This window comes from Lotus japonicus, chromosome 5, assembly GCF_012489685.1.
Source record: "Lotus japonicus ecotype B-129 chromosome 5, LjGifu_v1.2".
Classification (NCBI taxonomy): Eukaryota; Viridiplantae; Streptophyta; class Magnoliopsida; order Fabales; family Fabaceae; genus Lotus; species Lotus japonicus.
Genome location: NC_080045.1, coordinates 51,567,212 through 51,585,147, shown reverse-complemented (window position 1 = coordinate 51,585,147; position 17,936 = coordinate 51,567,212). Strand labels below are relative to the sequence as shown.

General features: G+C 39.1%; 2 protein-coding genes across 2 annotated transcripts; one reads left to right on the top strand and one right to left on the bottom strand.

Annotated features, from left to right (window-relative positions):
* Positions 1–717: 717 nt before the first annotated feature.
* On the bottom strand, positions 718–4,720 carry LOC130717694 (uncharacterized). Its single transcript, XM_057568032.1, has 2 exons — positions 4,357–4,720; positions 718–3,310 (listed from the first exon to the last, which is right to left on the bottom strand). Exon 2 carries the CDS (start codon positions 3,212–3,214, stop codon positions 920–922), a length of 2,295 nt encoding a protein of 764 aa, XP_057424015.1. The 5' UTR covers positions 3,215–3,310; positions 4,357–4,720; the 3' UTR covers positions 718–919.
* A 10,065-nt stretch (positions 4,721–14,785) lies between these two features.
* LOC130717728 (disease resistance protein SUMM2-like) lies at positions 14,786–17,729 on the top strand. Its single transcript, XM_057568071.1, has 3 exons — positions 14,786–15,023; positions 15,373–16,931; positions 17,280–17,729. Exons 2-3 carry the CDS (start codon positions 15,388–15,390, stop codon positions 17,365–17,367), a joined length of 1,632 nt encoding a protein of 543 aa, XP_057424054.1. The 5' UTR covers positions 14,786–15,023; positions 15,373–15,387; the 3' UTR covers positions 17,368–17,729.
* Positions 17,730–17,936: the final 207 nt, after the last annotated feature.

The following is a 17,936-nucleotide window of genomic DNA, read 5'->3' as shown; positions in this document are numbered from 1 at the left end:
TTAGTCAAACTAACGACACTTAACAGAAGGGTTTGAAACGCACGTTTTTGAAACGTTGGGGTGCCTGACCGCTACGTTTAAACACGGGGGCCTCGATCGCTCATTTTTGAAAGATCAGGGGCCCAAAGTGGAATTAAGCCTTTCCTTTATATTTTGCCAGTGTTGGTAAGGGTATTGGATTTTATAGCATTGATGAATAATATCATTACTTGTTTGTTTTTATTTATTCAAACTCCTAAACATTCTTTTTTGCAGCAATGCTAGTAACTTCAATTAAAAAAATGCATTTATAAATAAATAATCACTCCGAACTCAGCAAAAAAATATGTGATATCAGTATTTAAAATCTATTTATCGGGGACATCAACTTAATCTTTCAATAGTAATTATTCTTAATCAAGTTCAAAAAAAAAATGTATTCTTAATCTTTCAATAGTAATTATTTAATGTTATCAAATTGTTTTTCAAAACCAATTTCATGCCGGTTTAAAAGCTAATCTGGCAACAAAAGTAGTATCAAATTGAATGTATTATATTGAAAGATCAAAATGGAAACTGGCACAAATTGAATAAAGCAGAAGTAAAAACCTCCAAGAAAATCACGGCTCACAAAGCATTTGGCTTAAGAGAGCATTCATTCATTTATATAAGTGGGTTTCCTCCCCAAAATTTGAGGATCAAACACTCTTACAAAGACATTCTAAGAAACAAAAATCATGCGATCACAATACATGCCTTATTGAACGGTGTCAATTATTGCAGAGTATATACACGTAGAGTACTTGGCTACAAACTAATTCACATTAATGTCAAGTAAAAAACACACATCATCTACTCACCAACCTAAGCTATGAATTCTAAATAATAAATACTAATAAACAGGACAGGAAGCATACAATAACTAAATTAAGGTTATTTATCAGATGGGTGCTGCACATGTGGTTCTAAAGTGTCCTGTTTGATTGCAGCGACTACAATGCACCACACGCTTAACACGCCCGCGGTCTTCTGCACGAACTCGCTTCTTTCTTGGTCTTCCTGGAGGCCTCAGTGATTTAGGTGGGTTAATAACAATTTCAATAGATTGGCTAGCATTTGCATCCTCAACAGCTTTGTTAGCATTTGCATCCTCAATAGACAACTCATTCCAGAAAGATCTATCAGGAATTGGATGTATGGTTTGGGAGTATGTCTTGCGATAAGTTGCAACCGTGAAACAGCTTTCAGTGAATCTATGCACATTCTGCCTGCAGGAGAGGAGTGCTGCCACAGCATGTGCACACGGCAAGCCATAGAGCTGCCAGCCACGGCAAAGGCAGCAACGGTTCCTGATATCAACTATGTTTGACCCTTCATGAGATATGACTTCAAACTCAGCTTCATTGGCACGAAGAACCTGATATGTGCGCGCGCGTTCAAGAGCCTCAGCAACACATCTCTCAGCAGAAGGTACAAGAATTGAGGCCCACTGCATGCTGGTCTCGCGGCGCTCATTGAACCAAGTCATTAGCTGCCTTCTAATGCATTCCATCATTTGGATTATGGGAAGCCCAGATGCTTCCAATATCCAAGTGTTTAAAGATTCAACAATGTTAGCTGTCAAGTGACCAAACCTTTGCCCCTCAAAATAAGCCGTGGCCCACAGGCGAGGTGGAATTCTTCGAATCCAATACGCAGCATCTTGTGATATCTCTTCAATCTCCAAAACTTTTGCTTCATATTCAATTATAGTAAGAGCATTAGCTGCTTCCCAGAGAAGATTGACAAGCATAGTGTTGTTAAATTCCTTGCGGAAGCTGTCACTCAAGTGACGCATGCAAAATCCATGGAAAGCTGTAGGAAAATTTGCTTCCACTCCATCCACAATTGCATTCTGTCTATCAGACAGAATAGTAAGCCTTGGCATGTTTTCAGTGTTATTCTCAAGCAGGTTACGAAGTTCAGACAGAAACCACATCCAATTATCATCAGTCTCTTCATCAACAACACCAAATGCCAGAGGAAAGAGAGCCCCGTCACCATCAAACCCAGTTGCAAGAAGTAATGTACCGAGGTACTTGCTCTTCAAATATGTTCTATCAAGCCCCAGGAGCGGTCGACAAGCATTTAAAAATCCATATATAGATGCTTGAAAGGAAATGAAGAGACGCTGGAAGCAATTATCAACTGGATTAGCATAAACAGATGCAATACTGCCTGGGTTTGTGCGTTTCACCTGTTCACAGTATTGTGGAAGCAAGCGATACCCCTCCTCAAAAGATCCACGCATTGCAGCCATGATACGCTCCTTGCCTCTCCATGCTTGTTTGTACGATAAAGTGATACCATGAACCCTATGAATCTCTTCCAATATCTCCTTTGGCTTGCAATTCGGGTTCTCCTTCAGCCTTTGTTCCACGGAGTTAGCAACCCATTGAACTGAAGCTTGCTGATGACCAAGATGAGCAATTCCTCCACATGTATGACTCTCATGGATTGTCCTAATAGTAAATGTTGGAACCCCTGAGAGCTTTGCTGCATGAATGCGCCAGGGGCATCCTTCACTAGCACATTTAGCAGTAAAGCGGGTCTTGTCAGATTTGATAGTTTGTATCTCAAAGTGCAAAGCAATTGCTGTATCCCTCAATGCTCTTCGGCAACTCTTGACATCAGGGAATTCTTGTCCCACTGACAATTCATAAGTAGGATTTGCAGGAACTGTACGAGCCTGAATAACATGGAGTGAGGGAGAAGTCACAAACATTGAGTGTTGAACTCCCATATCACCAGTAGAATCAATGCCCATTTCTGGGTTCTGAACCACAGACAGGTCCATGTTCTCATCAAATTCTTGATTTTCCGACACAGTCAAATCATTGTTTTCTGATAGGACCAACTCATGATTTTGTTCAGAAAGGGGAAGCTCATTGTCATCATGCTCAGGTTTTTGATCCAAGGCTAGTTCATGCCCATGCTCATGCTCATAATTATGACCACCATCACCTTCATTATCATGGTTCTGTCCTAACCCCAATTCATGGTCATGGGCATGTCCCAAGCCCAATTCATGATCCTGGGTCTGTCCCAAGCCCAAATGATGCTCATCGCCTGATCCCAGTTCCAATGCATGATTCTGGCTGAGGCCCAAATTATGATTATGACTCAGTGCCACTTGCTGGTCATGACCAAGTGCCAAATTGTGACTTTGACCAAGTACCAAATCGTGGTTAGCCATTGAAGACACGAATCACTGTATATAACAAGAAGAATAACTGCTGCTCAGCTTACAATACAAATAACTGTTTTATGGCCGAGACACTGTTGCAAGACACTGCAGGTAACAAAAAGACAAGTCAGATAAACCATATTAATCTTCAGTCCGACACATGAATGTTAAAAGTCCTGAACTGTACGCATCAACAGAAACTACAAGCAAAACACCTGAAGATCATACATGTAACAACTTTACAAAGCATACCAAACAAGTCAATTATGTCTCAATGTTTCAAAAAAAAAATTATGTCTCAATGTTTCTTTCCTTTCTTCAAGTACCCCACACCTGGATACATAATAAATGTAGAGTTTGATTGTTAATATAACTAAATCATGACAGGCCTCTATGCTGAAATTGCAGCAAATAAATCATCCAAACAAGACTAGGGAGCTATTGCCCATCCTAAGCAGGTTCAAGTGCTATCACGTAAACAGATCCTCTAGGCCAATTTACCTCCATCAAGATCGTCACCATCATTACATTCTCTCTCAATTCTAATCATTTATGCAATGACGGCAATGATTTACTTATTCCAACATGATCAGCTACAATTATGGAGGAAGAGAGGGTGGAGGGAGATCCGCCAGAGAGGATTCAGGTCCGTGCTATCACACATTATTATTACATAACCAAACATTATTTGTTATTTACAAATCCATGGTTATTAGACTCAATATCCACAAACACTTCATCCATGCTTCTATTAACTCATAACAAACCCAAAAAAAATTTAAATTACACAAACTAAATTCCCAGGCCACAATATGAAAATCATGATTTTTTTTGTTCAATTGCAGAGAATGCATAACAGTTGAGAAACTAAAATCACCTTAACAATCCAATTTAAAATTGCATGGAGCTTACCTTAAGAAGCTAGTTAACTCAAGTTGGATTATAGTCACCCATCAGAACTTTCATGAAAAATACAAAATCACACTAACCAAAACCAAAAAAGGACAAAACTTTCATGAAAAATACAAAATCACACCCATTACCCAGAATTGAAATGACTGAAAAATTCAAAATTTACCAAAACCCATGATAATTCAAAGTGACAAAGTAACAAAAAAAACACCAAATAACGAAAATCAAAGCAAAATTACCTGAAAGCTTTCACCAAATTCCAAAAGGGTATCGAGCCATGGTCTCAGGATCGAAAAAAACGTAAAAGGGGAGGTGGGTAATGGTGAATTAGGCAGAAAACGAGAGTTCAGAGCATTGAGATGCAGATCGGAGTGCAAAGAAGGGGTTTTTTGGGGGGTTGAGGGAGAAGGAAGAGTGATTTGAAAAGGGGTTGATGAAAATTGGCGGGGAAGTGGAGAAAATCGGAATTTGGAGAAGAGATGAAAAGATTGGGATTACAGCAAGGGTACCAGAAGCAACGCTGGTGAGGGTTGAGAAGGGAAATACAGGTTTGGGGATAACCACAAAAAGAGGGTATTTAGGTCAAGGATGAAAATCCTCTTCCCTCATGGCTTTCAAGGAATTACTGTTTTGCCCCAGTACATTGTAGTATCATTTTGGTTCCATGTTCTCAGTATTTAACACTTTTGAATGGAAAATGTTACTTTCATACCTCTACCTTTTCAGCATTGCACATTCTCTTGCTCCAGCCACATCAGGAGCCATGAGGCTCATTTCTTGGAACTGCCGTGGATTGGGGAGTTCATTGGCAGGTAGAGCTTTGAAGAGACTTATCAAGAAGGAAAATCCCCAACTGGTCTTTCTTATGGAGACTAGGAAATCAGCTGAAGAAATGGAAATTGAAAAAAAAAAGTTGGTTTTGAGTTTGGTGTTGCTGTGAGTTGCTCGGGGCAGGGAAGGAGTAGATCTGGGGGTCTTGCATTGTGGTGGAGAAGTAGTCTGGATGTTTCTTTGAGCTCTTTTTCAAAGAATCATATTAGTGCAGTGGTAACAGATGCTTGGGACTCTCCTTGGGCTTTTTCTGGGGTTTATGGGTTCCCGGAGGAGTCAAATAAAGAGGGAACCATTGAGTTGCTAAAGAAGCTTAAGCAAGAGTATCAAGGTAAATGGTTGTGTGTGGGTGATTTTAACCTCATTTGTGAGCTGAATGAGAAATCTGGGGGCAGGTCTGGTAATCTTGCACATATGGAAATGTTCAGGAAAGGGTTGGAGGAGTGTGGCCTAGCTGATGTGGGGTTTTCTGGTTTTCCTTTTACTTGGGATAATGGTAGAGAGGGGGAGCATAATGTGAGGGAAAGGCTGGACAGGTGCTTGGTAAATAAGGATTTCTTGGAGTCTTCTTTATCAGCTTCTGTATTTCATTTGGGAAGGTATGGTTCAGACCATATTGCTCTGGCTGTGTCTGTGCTTAATGTGGTGGAGGCTGGTGAATTAGGTGAGAAGAGTGAGAGGGTGTTCAGGTTTGAGGAATCTTGGATAAAGACTGATGGTTGTGACCAGGTGGTGCATGATTCTTGGTTCAGACCTGGGGCAGATTGCCTGGAGAGAGTTAAAGCTATTCAAGAAGCTTTGACTTTCTTTGGGAAAAAGCAGGGTAGTCTGAGGAAGCAGATTGAGATAAAGGAGAAGGAGGTAGGTAGATTGGAGAAGATGAGTGCCACTCATGAGAATGCTGCAAAGAGGAGGGTTGCACAGGGTGAGTTTAATGATCTTTTACAGAAGGAAGAATTGTATTGGAGGCAGCGTTCACGGGCAGTTTGGCTGAAAGATGGGGATAAAAATACCTCATTTTTTCACAAAAAGGCTTCTCAGAGGCAGACTCATAATAGGATCAAAAAGATTATGAATGAGAATGGTGATTGGGTTTTTGGGGACAGGGCAGTGGCTGGAATTGTTCAGCAACATTTTGAGCAGGTTTTTTCTTCTTCTGAGCTTCAAGATGTTCAGGATACTTCAACCAAAGTCAGGCATAAGCTGTCTAGGGAAATGATGGATTTTATGGGAGTTCCTTTTAGCAAAGAGGAGGTCAAAGAGGCCATTGATCATATGCATCCGCTGAAATCACCAGGGCCTGATGGGCTCCCAGCATTGTTTTATCAGCACTATTGGGGACTGGTTGGAGGGAATATAACAAGTTATGTGCTGGAAATTTTGAATAATGGGAGGGAAATCTCAGAGTTGAATGAGACTTTCATTTGTTTGATTCCTAAGGTGAATAAGCCTCAATCCCCTAAGGACTTGCGTCCTATTAGTTTGTGCAATGTTCTTATGAAGATAATTACTAAGTGCATAGCTAATAGGATGAAAGTTATCTTACCTAAGTTGGTGGGGGAATCCCAAAGCGCTTTTGTGCCGGGTCGGTTAATTACCGATAATGCACTTATTGGGATGGAAGTTTTTCATGCCATGAAGAAGAGGGTGGGTGGGAAGAAAGGGTGGATGGCCTTAAAGTTGGATATGTCAAAAGCGTACGATCGAATTAAGTGGGAGTTTCTAAGGCATGTTCTGATTTCTATGGGGTTCCCTACACATGTGGTGGCTCTCATTCTTAGGTGCACAAGTTCTGTGAGATATGCTATTTTGCTAAATGGAAAGCCAAGAGATTGGTTTTTTCCAAAGAGGGAGTTGAGACAAGGGGATCCCTTGTCTTCTTATCTTTTCATCTTGTGTGCTGAGGTGTTTGCTGGGCTGATTGAGGAGCAAGTTACTTTGTCTAAACTTCATGGTTTTAAAATTGCAAGGGGGGCTCCCGCTATTTCCCATTTATTCTTCGCCGATGATAGCTTGCTGTTTATGAGAGCAAATCCAGTGGAAGCTGATTGTATTTTAGCTGTTATCAAGAGGTATGAAGAGGCATCGGGGCAGAGGGTGAATTTTGAAAAAACTGAGTTGTCGTTTAGCCAAAATGTGCAGGAATGTGTTAGAATACAGATCCGGAACAGGATGAGGGTGAAGGCTGTCGAGACTCATGATAAATATCTCGGGTTGCCCACGATTCTTGGTAGATCTAAGAAGCGGGTGTTCTTGAATGTGCAGGAGAGGGTGGCAAAAAAATTGAAAGGGTGGAAGGAGAAGTCACTGTCTAGAGCCGGTAAGGAAACGTTGCTAAAGTCTATAGCTCAAGCGATACCCATTTACATTATGAGCTGTTTCCGGATGCCTAGTGGTGTGTGTGATGCTATGGAAGCTCTTATGGCTAATTTTTGGTGGGGTCAGCAAAAAGAGGAGAGGAAAATCCATTGGATGAGGTGGTCATATCTGTGCAGGCCTAAGTATTGTGGGGGTTTGGGTTTTAGGGATCTCAAGAGGTTTAATGAAGCTTTGTTAGCTAAGCAAGTGTGGAGGTTACTTCAGAGGGAGGATTCTCTTCTGTTCAAGTGCCTCAAAGCTCGCTATTTTCCACGTTGCTCTCTCATGGATGCTAATGTTGGTTTCAGGCCAAGTTTCTCTTGGAGAAGCATTTGTGCAGTTAGGCATGTGGTGAAGGATGGTTCAAGGTGGAGGGTGGGGAATGGACGATCAGTTGCTTTTTGGCATGATGCTTGGCTTCCTGGACCTGGGTCGGGTAGGATTCTAAGTCCTGTTAAGGTTGTTCCTGAGAATGTTAGTGTGGAGGAGTTTATTGACCCTGACACAAGGTTGTGGAAGAGGGATCTGTTGGGCAGAGTTCTTCATGAGAGTGAGGCTGCTCTAGTTCAGAGGATTCCTCTACCTTGGGTTCCAAGTGAGGATAAGCTGATCTGGAACTATACTAGACATGGTTCTTTTTCTGTGAGGTCTGCATATTCTAGATTGATCCAGATTCATATGGCAGAAGAAGCTTCTTCCTCTAAGGGTTTTTCGGGGAGTAAGTACATTTGGAAGCTAAGGGTGCCTAGAAAGGTTCAACATTTCTTGTTCAGATTAGTAAATAATGCCTTGCCTTGTCAAGATAGTCTCAAGAGGAGGAAGGTGTTTTTGGATCCTTTCTGTCAGTTGTGTGGGGAATGTGTGGATGAGTCTTCTTCTCATATCTTCTTATCTTGTGGTTGGTCAAGATTGGTCTGGTTCTCTTCTCCTCTAGCTCTAAGATCGGGTGGCTTCAGTAGTGGTGTGGGTGATTGGGTGAACATGCTAAGGAATGCTTTGCCAGCGGAGGATTTTGAACTGTTTGTTATGCTGCTATGGAGCATTTGGAAGACTCGGAATAATTGCTTGTTTAATAAAGCTAAGCCAGATCGGGTGGGTACTATTGAGATGGCTGTGGTTTTGTGGAATGAATGGTTGCAGCATCAAGTTCCTGCTGCTACTGCAGGGAGTAGGCAGGTTTCTTCTGTGTGGGTTCCCCTGTGGTGGGCAAACTGAAAGTGAATATTGATGCTGGGTGGGCTGGGAAGGAAGGGACTGGTTTTGGTCTGGTGATAAGAGATGAAAGGGGCAAGTTTCAGGCTTCTGCGGCTCATTATGTCCCTTATAGGATGGACCCTTTATTGGCTGAAGCTTTGTGTCTCAGGTGGAGTTTGAATTTGGTAGTGGATTGGGGGTTGGATGATGTGATTTTCTCCTCAGATTGCAAGCAGCTGGTGGATGCGTATGCAGAGCCTCATAGTTTCCCTGCACTGTTTGTGTTGTTACAAGATTGTTTGGGTTTAGCCAGGAATTTTTCTTTTTTTTCAGTTTATGTTTGAACCTCGAGGCACTAATAGAGTGGCCCATACTTTAGCAGCAAATAGTTTTACATATAAAGATTGTACTTGGTGGGATAACCCACCTGTGGATATTTTACTTAGCTTAGCTGCTGATTCTCCTGATGTAGATTCTCATTGATTTGAATATATTTGGTTACTTTTGTCTTCAAAAAAAAAAGTAAGTAATGTTGTAAGTTATATAATGGGTAAATGGTCACATTGGTCCCTGGATGTTCGCACCGACTTCAGAATCGTCCCTGGATGAATTTTATTAGGCTTGCGGTCCCCAGATGTGGAAAAAAATAGTCATATTAGTCCCTAACGTTAAAATCCCCTAACGTCCGTTAACCCAATTAATAAAAGTTAACATTATCTTTCTAATTTTCTTTCACTTTGGTCCCTTTCTTCTTTCTTCCACCCTCTTCACCCCCTTCTTCCATCATTTTCACCAAAATCCACCCCCCAACATGCTTCAGAAACCCAGAAAGTTGGGTTTGTGGGTTTACGTTTTGGGTTTCCGACCCTAACAACATTGCCGCCGCATTCTCTTGTTCCCACCGGCCACAATCCAGATTTTGTTCTCTCTCTCTACCCGTGAAGCAAATTCAATGTTACTCTAAAGAAAAGCAAAAACAAATTCAGATCTGGTTTGCTAGTAAATCCACAGCTTCCTTCAACACAGCCTCCAACACTTCAGGCTTCTCCGCCTCCGCCATGGTCAACCAGTTCCTCCACCTCTACCTCCCTCAACTGATTCCTCTCACGCTGCAAAACATATATATGGACGAGGTCACCTCCGCTGCAAAACATATATATGGACGAGGTCACCTCCCTGATCTTCAAACCTGCAACCCAGATCCTACTCTCAACCGGAGAACTCGCCGGCGACACCGTCACCAGAACCAAAATCAAAACCCGGGCACAAAGCAGAGAGAGACATAGAGAGAGCGAGAGACACGCAGATGTGGACGAGGTCCTGCTCGGTGGCTGTGGTTGAGCCTGGGAAGTCGAGGAGAGAGTTGATGCAGAGAATATGTTTTGAAGAGAAAATGGGTTTTGTGGGTGGAGAAGAGAAGAAGCAGATCTGGGTTTTGTGAAGTGAAGAAGTTCAAGGCAGTTTTTGATTTTAATTATTGATTGAGCCCCACATGTTAGGGTGAATTGTAACAGTGAAACAACCCATACATCGTCTAATATTTTAATGTTACTCACAAACCCAACTTGGGAGAGAAGGAGGGTAAATTTGGTGTTAAATCTGAGTTGGGTTTGTGTTAAATCTTGGAGAGAAGGTTTGGGCATGGTTGGTTGAAGAAGGAGAAGAAGAGTGTTGATGATGATGATATGAAAAAAAAGAAAAAAAAAGGGGAATGAGTTGATGAAGAAGGGGAGGAGTTTTTGGTGAAGATGATGGAAGAAGGGGATGAAGATGAATAAAGTGAAGATGAACAAGATGAAGATGAAGGAAGTGAAGATTGTGGGTTTACATTCTGGGTTTCTGAAGCATGATGGGGGTGGGTTTTGGTGAAAATGATGGAAGAAGGGGGTGAAGAGGGTGGAAGAAAGAAGAAAGGGACCAAAGTGAAAAAAAATTAGAAATATAATGTTGACTTTTATTAATTGGGTTAACGGACGTTAGGGGATTTTAACGTCAGGGACTAATATGACTATTTTTTGCCACATCTGGGGACCGCAAGCCTAATAAAATTCATTCAGAGACGATTCTGAAGTCGGTGCGAACATCCAGGGACTAATGTGACCATTTACCCGTTATATAATAGAAATAGGGAAGATGGATGAATAAAAGTGAAAATGATATTTAACGTCATCTCAAGGCGTCAGGGGATTAGTCTCATGGTTATCGAGTGTGAGATACTTTGAGAAAAAAAACATATCAAAATTCATTTTTATGAGTGATTAGAGTTAATTATGTTTCTGGTTAGTGAAATATGCATATTTTGAATTCAGATTTTCATCGATGTAAAGTTGTAAAAACATCATTCCGATTTAAGAAAGTTTGAGCCTAAGCTCCGACAACGGTTAAAGGAGCACGTGTTAAAGGAATATTTGTAAGACCCTAGACTTACTTATGTAATGCTTAAGTGATAGATTGAATAAAATAAGACTTTTGGCTAAGTTTGAGTTTTGACAGATTACAACTGTCAACTTGTGTGAATTTTTAGAGGGTCTTAACGACCTCATTTGAGAAAACGTCCTTCATGCGAGTTGTAGCCCTTTAAGTGTAGAAAATTCTCAAAGTGGAATCAGGTCATTCCGACCTATGTTGCTCGAGATATTCGAATTTTACTGAGCAAGGGTCGGGCTGTAATGTGCCAGCGGATTAAGTGTTGTATTTTCTTTTTAATTCCGAGTTTAATTGGGTTTTAATTATAAAGAGTGGGGCCTATCTGTAATTTGGACCTGGTTAAGTGGTGATTACTAATGGGTCAAGGGTGGTTGCAGGCTTAAGTGAAAAGAAGAAAAAAAATGAAACCCTAGCCCACATGTGTGTGAGGCCGCGGGTTGCATGGGAAATAAGGGGGGGAAAACCCTTATTTTCCCCTCATTCTGAACAAGAACAGAAACCATAAAGCTCCACGTGAAAACCTGAGAGAGAGCAAGAGAGAGACGCCGCCGATCAAGCTGCCACCACCGTCAGTGACGCACGCGCGAGAGGGAGAACCTTGCGAGAGAGAGAGAGAGAGAGAGAGAGAGAGAGAGAGAGAGAGTTGCGAGGGAGAGTGAGGGGACGTGGACAGCAGCGTTCTTGGACCTTTTCTTCACCAAAATCTTTTCCTTTTCACCAAGTTAGCCAAGGTAAGGGCTGGTCCTAGGAGTTGGGTAGCATGTCTAGGCCATATTGCCATGCTTTGACATGATTTTATGTATGAACTTGATTGATGTGCTTGAGGTTTTGAATATGCGATGTGTGCTGGACTTTTTCCATGTGATATTGGGTTACACTGTGAACATATTAATATATTTGATGCTGGTAGATGACTTAGAACCCTTAGAATAGAATGGCTAAAACGAAATTGATGGCAAATGCATTCTCTGTCAGATTTCTGTGCTGGACAGTAAACTTCAGGTCCTATTTTCACTTGTTTCTGGTCTCCAAATAAAGAAATTATTAACATACAAATTGTAGATCTTCGAAAGAGCTTTCCAGGCATATAAAGATCATAAATTTTGGTATAGTATTGTGTGTTGTAGGTCGTTTTGGGTAACTGTCATACCTGCTGTTTTTCCCTGTGTCGGACAGAAACTTTAAGGAGTATTATCACCTAATTCTGGGGCTCAAATGAAAAATTATTTTAACTAGAGAGTTGTAGATCTTTAAAATATCTTTCCAGAAAGATATTATACATGATTTTCTGTTGGAGGACGCATTCTATAGACTAGTTTCAATGAACGTTGTTTCTGCTGTCCAAAAAGCTAAGTTGCGAAAATGTGTTCCATGCATAAGCCTTATGTTACCTTATTTGATAATTTATGCCATGATGTGCCATGCGTAAGTGTAAGTTTATGTTATGCCTTACGTGAATTGTGATATTATTGGAAATTGTTCAAAGGGTCGCTCATCTAGCTGTAATTCCCGATGTGTCTGTGATCGTTTAATTGTTGTATTTATGCGATGTTGATGTAAGACTCTAGGTTGACTTTAGAGACTTAAACAAAGAGAAACGTGTAATTAACTCGCTTGCAAGTAAATGTGAATAATATGGGCATAGGTCTAGTGTAGACTATAGTCCATGAGAACGATGGGCTTGCACGCGAGGGAGAATTGTGGATTGACTGTTGGTCTCCACGTGAAAAGGTTGACTGCGGTCACCTAGAGATTTTGTGGATCATTGCGGCTCCACGTGTTTGGTTGACTGCGGTCACCATGAGATTTTTGTGAAGTATTGCAGCTTCACGTGATTGTACATCTGCGGATGTAAGTGATTGGCCAAGGCATGATTGGTGGGTTTTGTGATGTGAGATTCCGTTAGTAACTGACTCTTTCCCATAAAAGACATATAATGTACTTATATTATGTTGTTGTTGATTTTGTCATTATCATTCTTTTTGTTGGACCTGACCCTGCTTGTTTGCTATGTGTTTATTTGGGGGGGGGGGTAGATGGTCGTGAAGATAATGGCGATGACTCATTCTTGGGAGTTGATGCTACGTGACGAGCCACTACCGGATGACGACTACACTTCTGATGAAGAGGAAGAAGATAAAGAGGAAGGGGCCAAGGATATGGTTGGGTTGTGAGACATCCATTTTTCTTTTGGGTTGAGAGTACCGAGTTTTGGAAGTATTGAACCATTACTTTATTTTAGTTGAGATAGTTTAACTTGATGTAATTTACTTTGAAGTTTTCTTCCGGATATTTATTTCATACTCTTTTCAATGATTAATAAAGTTTGAGGTTTACGTTGATGATTATTTCCGCAAGTTTGAAATGGTTAAGTTTCGAGAATTTTGTAAAATTGAACTTTTATCATTAATTCAAGATTAATAAATGAATCGACGAAAACTCTTTACGAAAATTGGTTAATTAGTTACTGTGTAACACTCGAGAAATCGGGGCGTTACAAGATTTGTTTCTTTAATTTCAAGATTTGATTAAAAAATACTAAAAAATGATAATTAACAAAACAAAATAAAAAAAAAAACTCTTCTTCTTGTTATATGGGTTTTGGGTACCTTGTATCTGGTTCGGTGTTTGAATATCCGACTTGGTCATCGACTTGATCAGGACACTGAACTAATGGTCATTGGTCGGACCGATATAATAAATATGATATTTATAAAATTATAGATATATCTTGTAATATATATATATATATATATATATATATATATATATATGAGGGTATTATTTTTGGTACTAACCTTCACATCCTCCATCCTTCAATTTAATTTTTTTTTACAAACATAATTGGGAATGTATCTTTTGTAATTTCCCTAAATGGTAAAGTGTTGTTTAAGTAGTTCTCTAGTTGTATGGAAGTGCCAAGCTCGACTCTCCCTGACTCCATTTTTTTCGAGCTTTTTTCTTGTTGACCGAGCTTCTGACTTAATGTTGATGAGCGAATGTCGTGACTATAGAATCGATATGCAACTTGAGTTTCGAACTTTGTACCGACGAGTGAATGACGTGACTACATAACCGATCTGCAGACTGTACTGGACTAGCTAGAGGTCTGTTTTCGGTCCAACCAATTTTAGAAATTGGTTGAACGCATCCTACCAATGAAGTGTTAAATTTTAAAGATATTCGAAAATCATTTAAATTCTATTTTCTTTTCTTAAATATATAACTTTTAAGATGATCCAACAAAATTAGTTCAGTGGTAAGTAAATTAGACTCTATAAAAATGAGAGTACAAGTTTGAATCCATAAAAAGACCGTTGAGATAAACATCCATCAAGGACATAAAAAAATTAACTAGTATTTACAAAAGTTTTTATTTTTATCGCAAACTGGGGATAGGAAAAAAAAATAAGGAAAAAGAAAGAACAACGAAAATAAAACATACTTTCTCGTGACATTCCTAGAGGAGGTTATATATACCTGAAAGAATTTTATATAGTAGTGTAAAGAGTTTTTCACATGCATCTAATTATATTTCTCTATTTTTAGTTTTAAAATTTTATAAGTTAAATTTAATTATGATATAATAAATTGATGATTTCTTAATTGGATGAACTTGTAAAACAAGTAGTGTAATAATTAAACTCATTAAAATATACCAGAGAAAGTTTTATTCACACATTTACACCTCACACTAGCGGTGGGATAGGAATAAAAAAAGAAAAATAAATGATATAATATATAATGTGATAAAAAATATAGAGAAATATAAAGAAAAATGAGTGGATAGCGTAAAATCTCATGTATCTATTAATATTGGTGTTGATCCTACACTAGCTGGTCAATGCTGTACTGTTGTTTAGTGGAACACCATCAATGTTGTTGCGTTTGTGTTTTGATAAAAAAATAAAAAGTGGAGAGTAGACTTTCCATGAACTTGCCGAGTTTGACTTCATCTTGACTTGACACCAAATCAGCGTTTAAAGCATGGATCTTGGGGGAAGGATTATCATAAATGTGTATTCTGTTTGAGTGAATCCTATAACGAGTAGAGGAACTCCATCACTTGTTCCTGCAATATCTTCTTCGACTTCAAGTGAGTTCAAATTCCATCCATTAACTTTTCTTTCGTATCCTTTTGAACACTACTACTGACTACTGATTCTGTGATTGTCTTCCTGCAAATCTGTACAAGTTTCACAACAACCCCTTTGCCCATACTTTATGGGCACAATAACATATATATTTTTCTTTGCTATGATATATATAATATATCCAGATCCTATATATATATGACAGCATGCATGCCTAATTAAGTACTATTATATATCTTTTCTGGAGTTAATTTGTTCAATTTTTCTTTTTTGCTCTTGATTCATTTTCTTTTGATTTGTTGCATAAAAATAAGACGTGTCTGGATTAAGGGTTGAATGATTATTTTTCAGGTTACTTTTGTTTAAATGGAAAATGACATCTCTTCTATTTTGGAGCTACTCATTTCATTACTATGTGAAGGAATACATGAGATTTTTCCCAGAAAAGTCATCAAAAAAGTGGTTATTGGGAAGGAGGAGTTGATTTCAAATCGAGATCTTGTAAAGCTAAAAATGGTTGAAGCTACAAACAGAACAGAAAAGGTCAATGATGATGTTCTAGAGTGGCTAAATGATGCAGAGAAGTTCATAGAAGAGGTGGAGGAGCTTGAAATAGAAATGGAGACTCACGATCGGGCCGATGCTTGTTTTGCACAACCACGTGTGCTTGGTGGTGAGAAGAAATATTGGTTGTACAAAGGAATGCTAAAGAAAATAAAGAGGTTGAATGCCAAATGTGAATTTGAGCCATTTTCCACCCCAATTTCAGGTCTAGAGTACTTCTCTTCTGAATATTTTGTGTCTTTCAACTCTACTAAAGAGGCTTCAGATCAACTTATGAAAGCTCTAAAAGATGATAGTAACCATATCATTGGATTGTATGGGAAGCGGGGCTCTGGCAAAACAAAATTGGTAGAAGTAGTGGGTAAGAAAGCCAAATGTTTAATGGTTTTTAATGAAGTTATATTTGCCACTGTGTCCCAAAATGCAAATAATGTCCGAAGGATTCAAGACCAAATTGCTGACTCCTTGGATCTGACATTTGAAAGATATTCTGAAGCAGCTAGAGCAAGGACAATATCTTCAAAAATTGAAAGTAAGGGTCGAGTTCTTGTTATCTTAGATGATGTTCGGGAAAAACTTGAGCTTAAGGATTTAGGTATTCCTATTAATGGTAATAGATGCAAGGTCCTTTTGACCACACGTAGCCAACAAGAATGTACCTTAATGGATTGTCAGAGAGAAATTCCTCTGTGTCCCTTGTCTGAAGAGGAAGCTTGGGCTTTGCTAAAAAAACATTCAGACATTGATGATGAGTCCTCGTCCGACCTATTAACCGTGGCACGAGAACTTGCTAATGAATGTCAAGGGTTACTTGGTACAATTAAAGATGTGGGATCTTCCTTACAATGTCAACCCATTGAGGAGTGGAAAGCATTAATAGATAGCTTGAGACATTCGGCTCGCTACCAAATCTTTCTCAGCTTTAGGGGAGATGATACTCGCTACTCTTTTACTGGTTCTCTCTATGATGCTCTGTGCCGAGAGGGATTCAAGACCTTCATGGATGATGGGGGATTGGAGGGTGGCGACCAGATTTCACAAACTCTTATCACTGCAATTGAAGCATCAAGGCTTTCTATTATTGTTCTATCTGAAAATTATGCAAAATCCGCATGGTGTCTTGATGAACTTGTCAAGATCGTGGAGTGTATGAAGACAAAGAATCAATTAGTTTGGCCAATCTTTTACAAGGTGGAACCATCAGATGTAAGATATCAGAAAAATAGTTACGGAGAAGCCATGGTTGCACATGAAAATAGATTTGTGAATGATTCTGAGAAGATTCAAAGATGGAGGTTAGCTTTGTTTGAAGTTGCTGGCTTATCTGGAATGGCTTATTGTAATGGGTATGTGCTATACTTTTAAATGTTTTTAGTTATGTTCCATATTTGACGTCTAGTCTACTAGCACTAGTGGTTAATACTATGCTAATTAGTTACTTAGTTTTTAGTTTTTGAAGTTCTTTGATATGTTTACAAAGAAATGTAGGCTTCTAAGTGTCATTTTAAAGGTGACTTTGTTAACAGGAATGATTTTAGCTTCAATGCAGTTTTGTATGATGCATGACAATCCGTTTTGTGTGTGATTAATTAGTCAAGCTTATTGTTTTCATATTCTTTTAATGATATAAATTATGTATAATGAAAATTTTGTGCAGAGACGTGATTTAAAGTGCCTTGTATCTTTCATTGCAGGTATGAATATAAGTTTATTCAAACAATTGTGGAAAGGGCCAAGAATAATAAGAATCGCTTGTATCTACAAAGCACATATATGGAGTAGAAGGTAGACTAAGTGTCGCACAAGATAATTTATCACAAGTGTTTGCTAGCTCAAAATCGGATGGTGGTTCTATTGTGTGTTAAGTATGAGGAAGTAGTTTTGGACACTTTTCATATTCAGAAATGGTTTAAAAAATTTCGAGTGGTTTATTTGTGAGAATTGTGTCTGTTCTAAAATATCCAGGAGCTGTTAATCTTGACTTGCTCTTTTATATGATAAATCCAGTTTAGAGGATTCACTTGTATTTTGGATTCTTATCTGAACAGGCAGTGAAATCCATGGTTATGTTTATATGGTAAATCTTATATATTATGACTTGAGGGGATTTTCCCCAATTTCAATATGATTAGTCTTTTCCCCTTTTTAGTTTATCATTCCATAGTTATCTACTATGTGATGCTCTTCAATATGGGTACAGGTAAAAGATATGCAGTAGTGTTACAAAACTGCATTTATCAAAGTGGCTGCCATTTCTAATGAACAGAGGGTAAGTGTTTCTCCACTCCTAGGGGCTAATCACTATACTATCTGAAATCTAATCCAAACCACTGGTATAAACTGTACCAAGA

Coding starts and splice junctions, on each gene's coding strand:
- LOC130717694 (XM_057568032.1), bottom strand. CDS start 3,214: ATGGCTAACCACGATTTGGTACTTGGTCAAAGTCACAATTTGGCACTT.
- LOC130717728 (XM_057568071.1), top strand. CDS start 15,388: ATGGAAAATGACATCTCTTCTATTTTGGAGCTACTCATTTCATTACTA. Junction 16,932..17,279: donor GGAATGGCTTATTGTAATGG/GTATGTGCTATA, acceptor CTTTCATTGCAG/GTATGAATATAAGTTTATTC.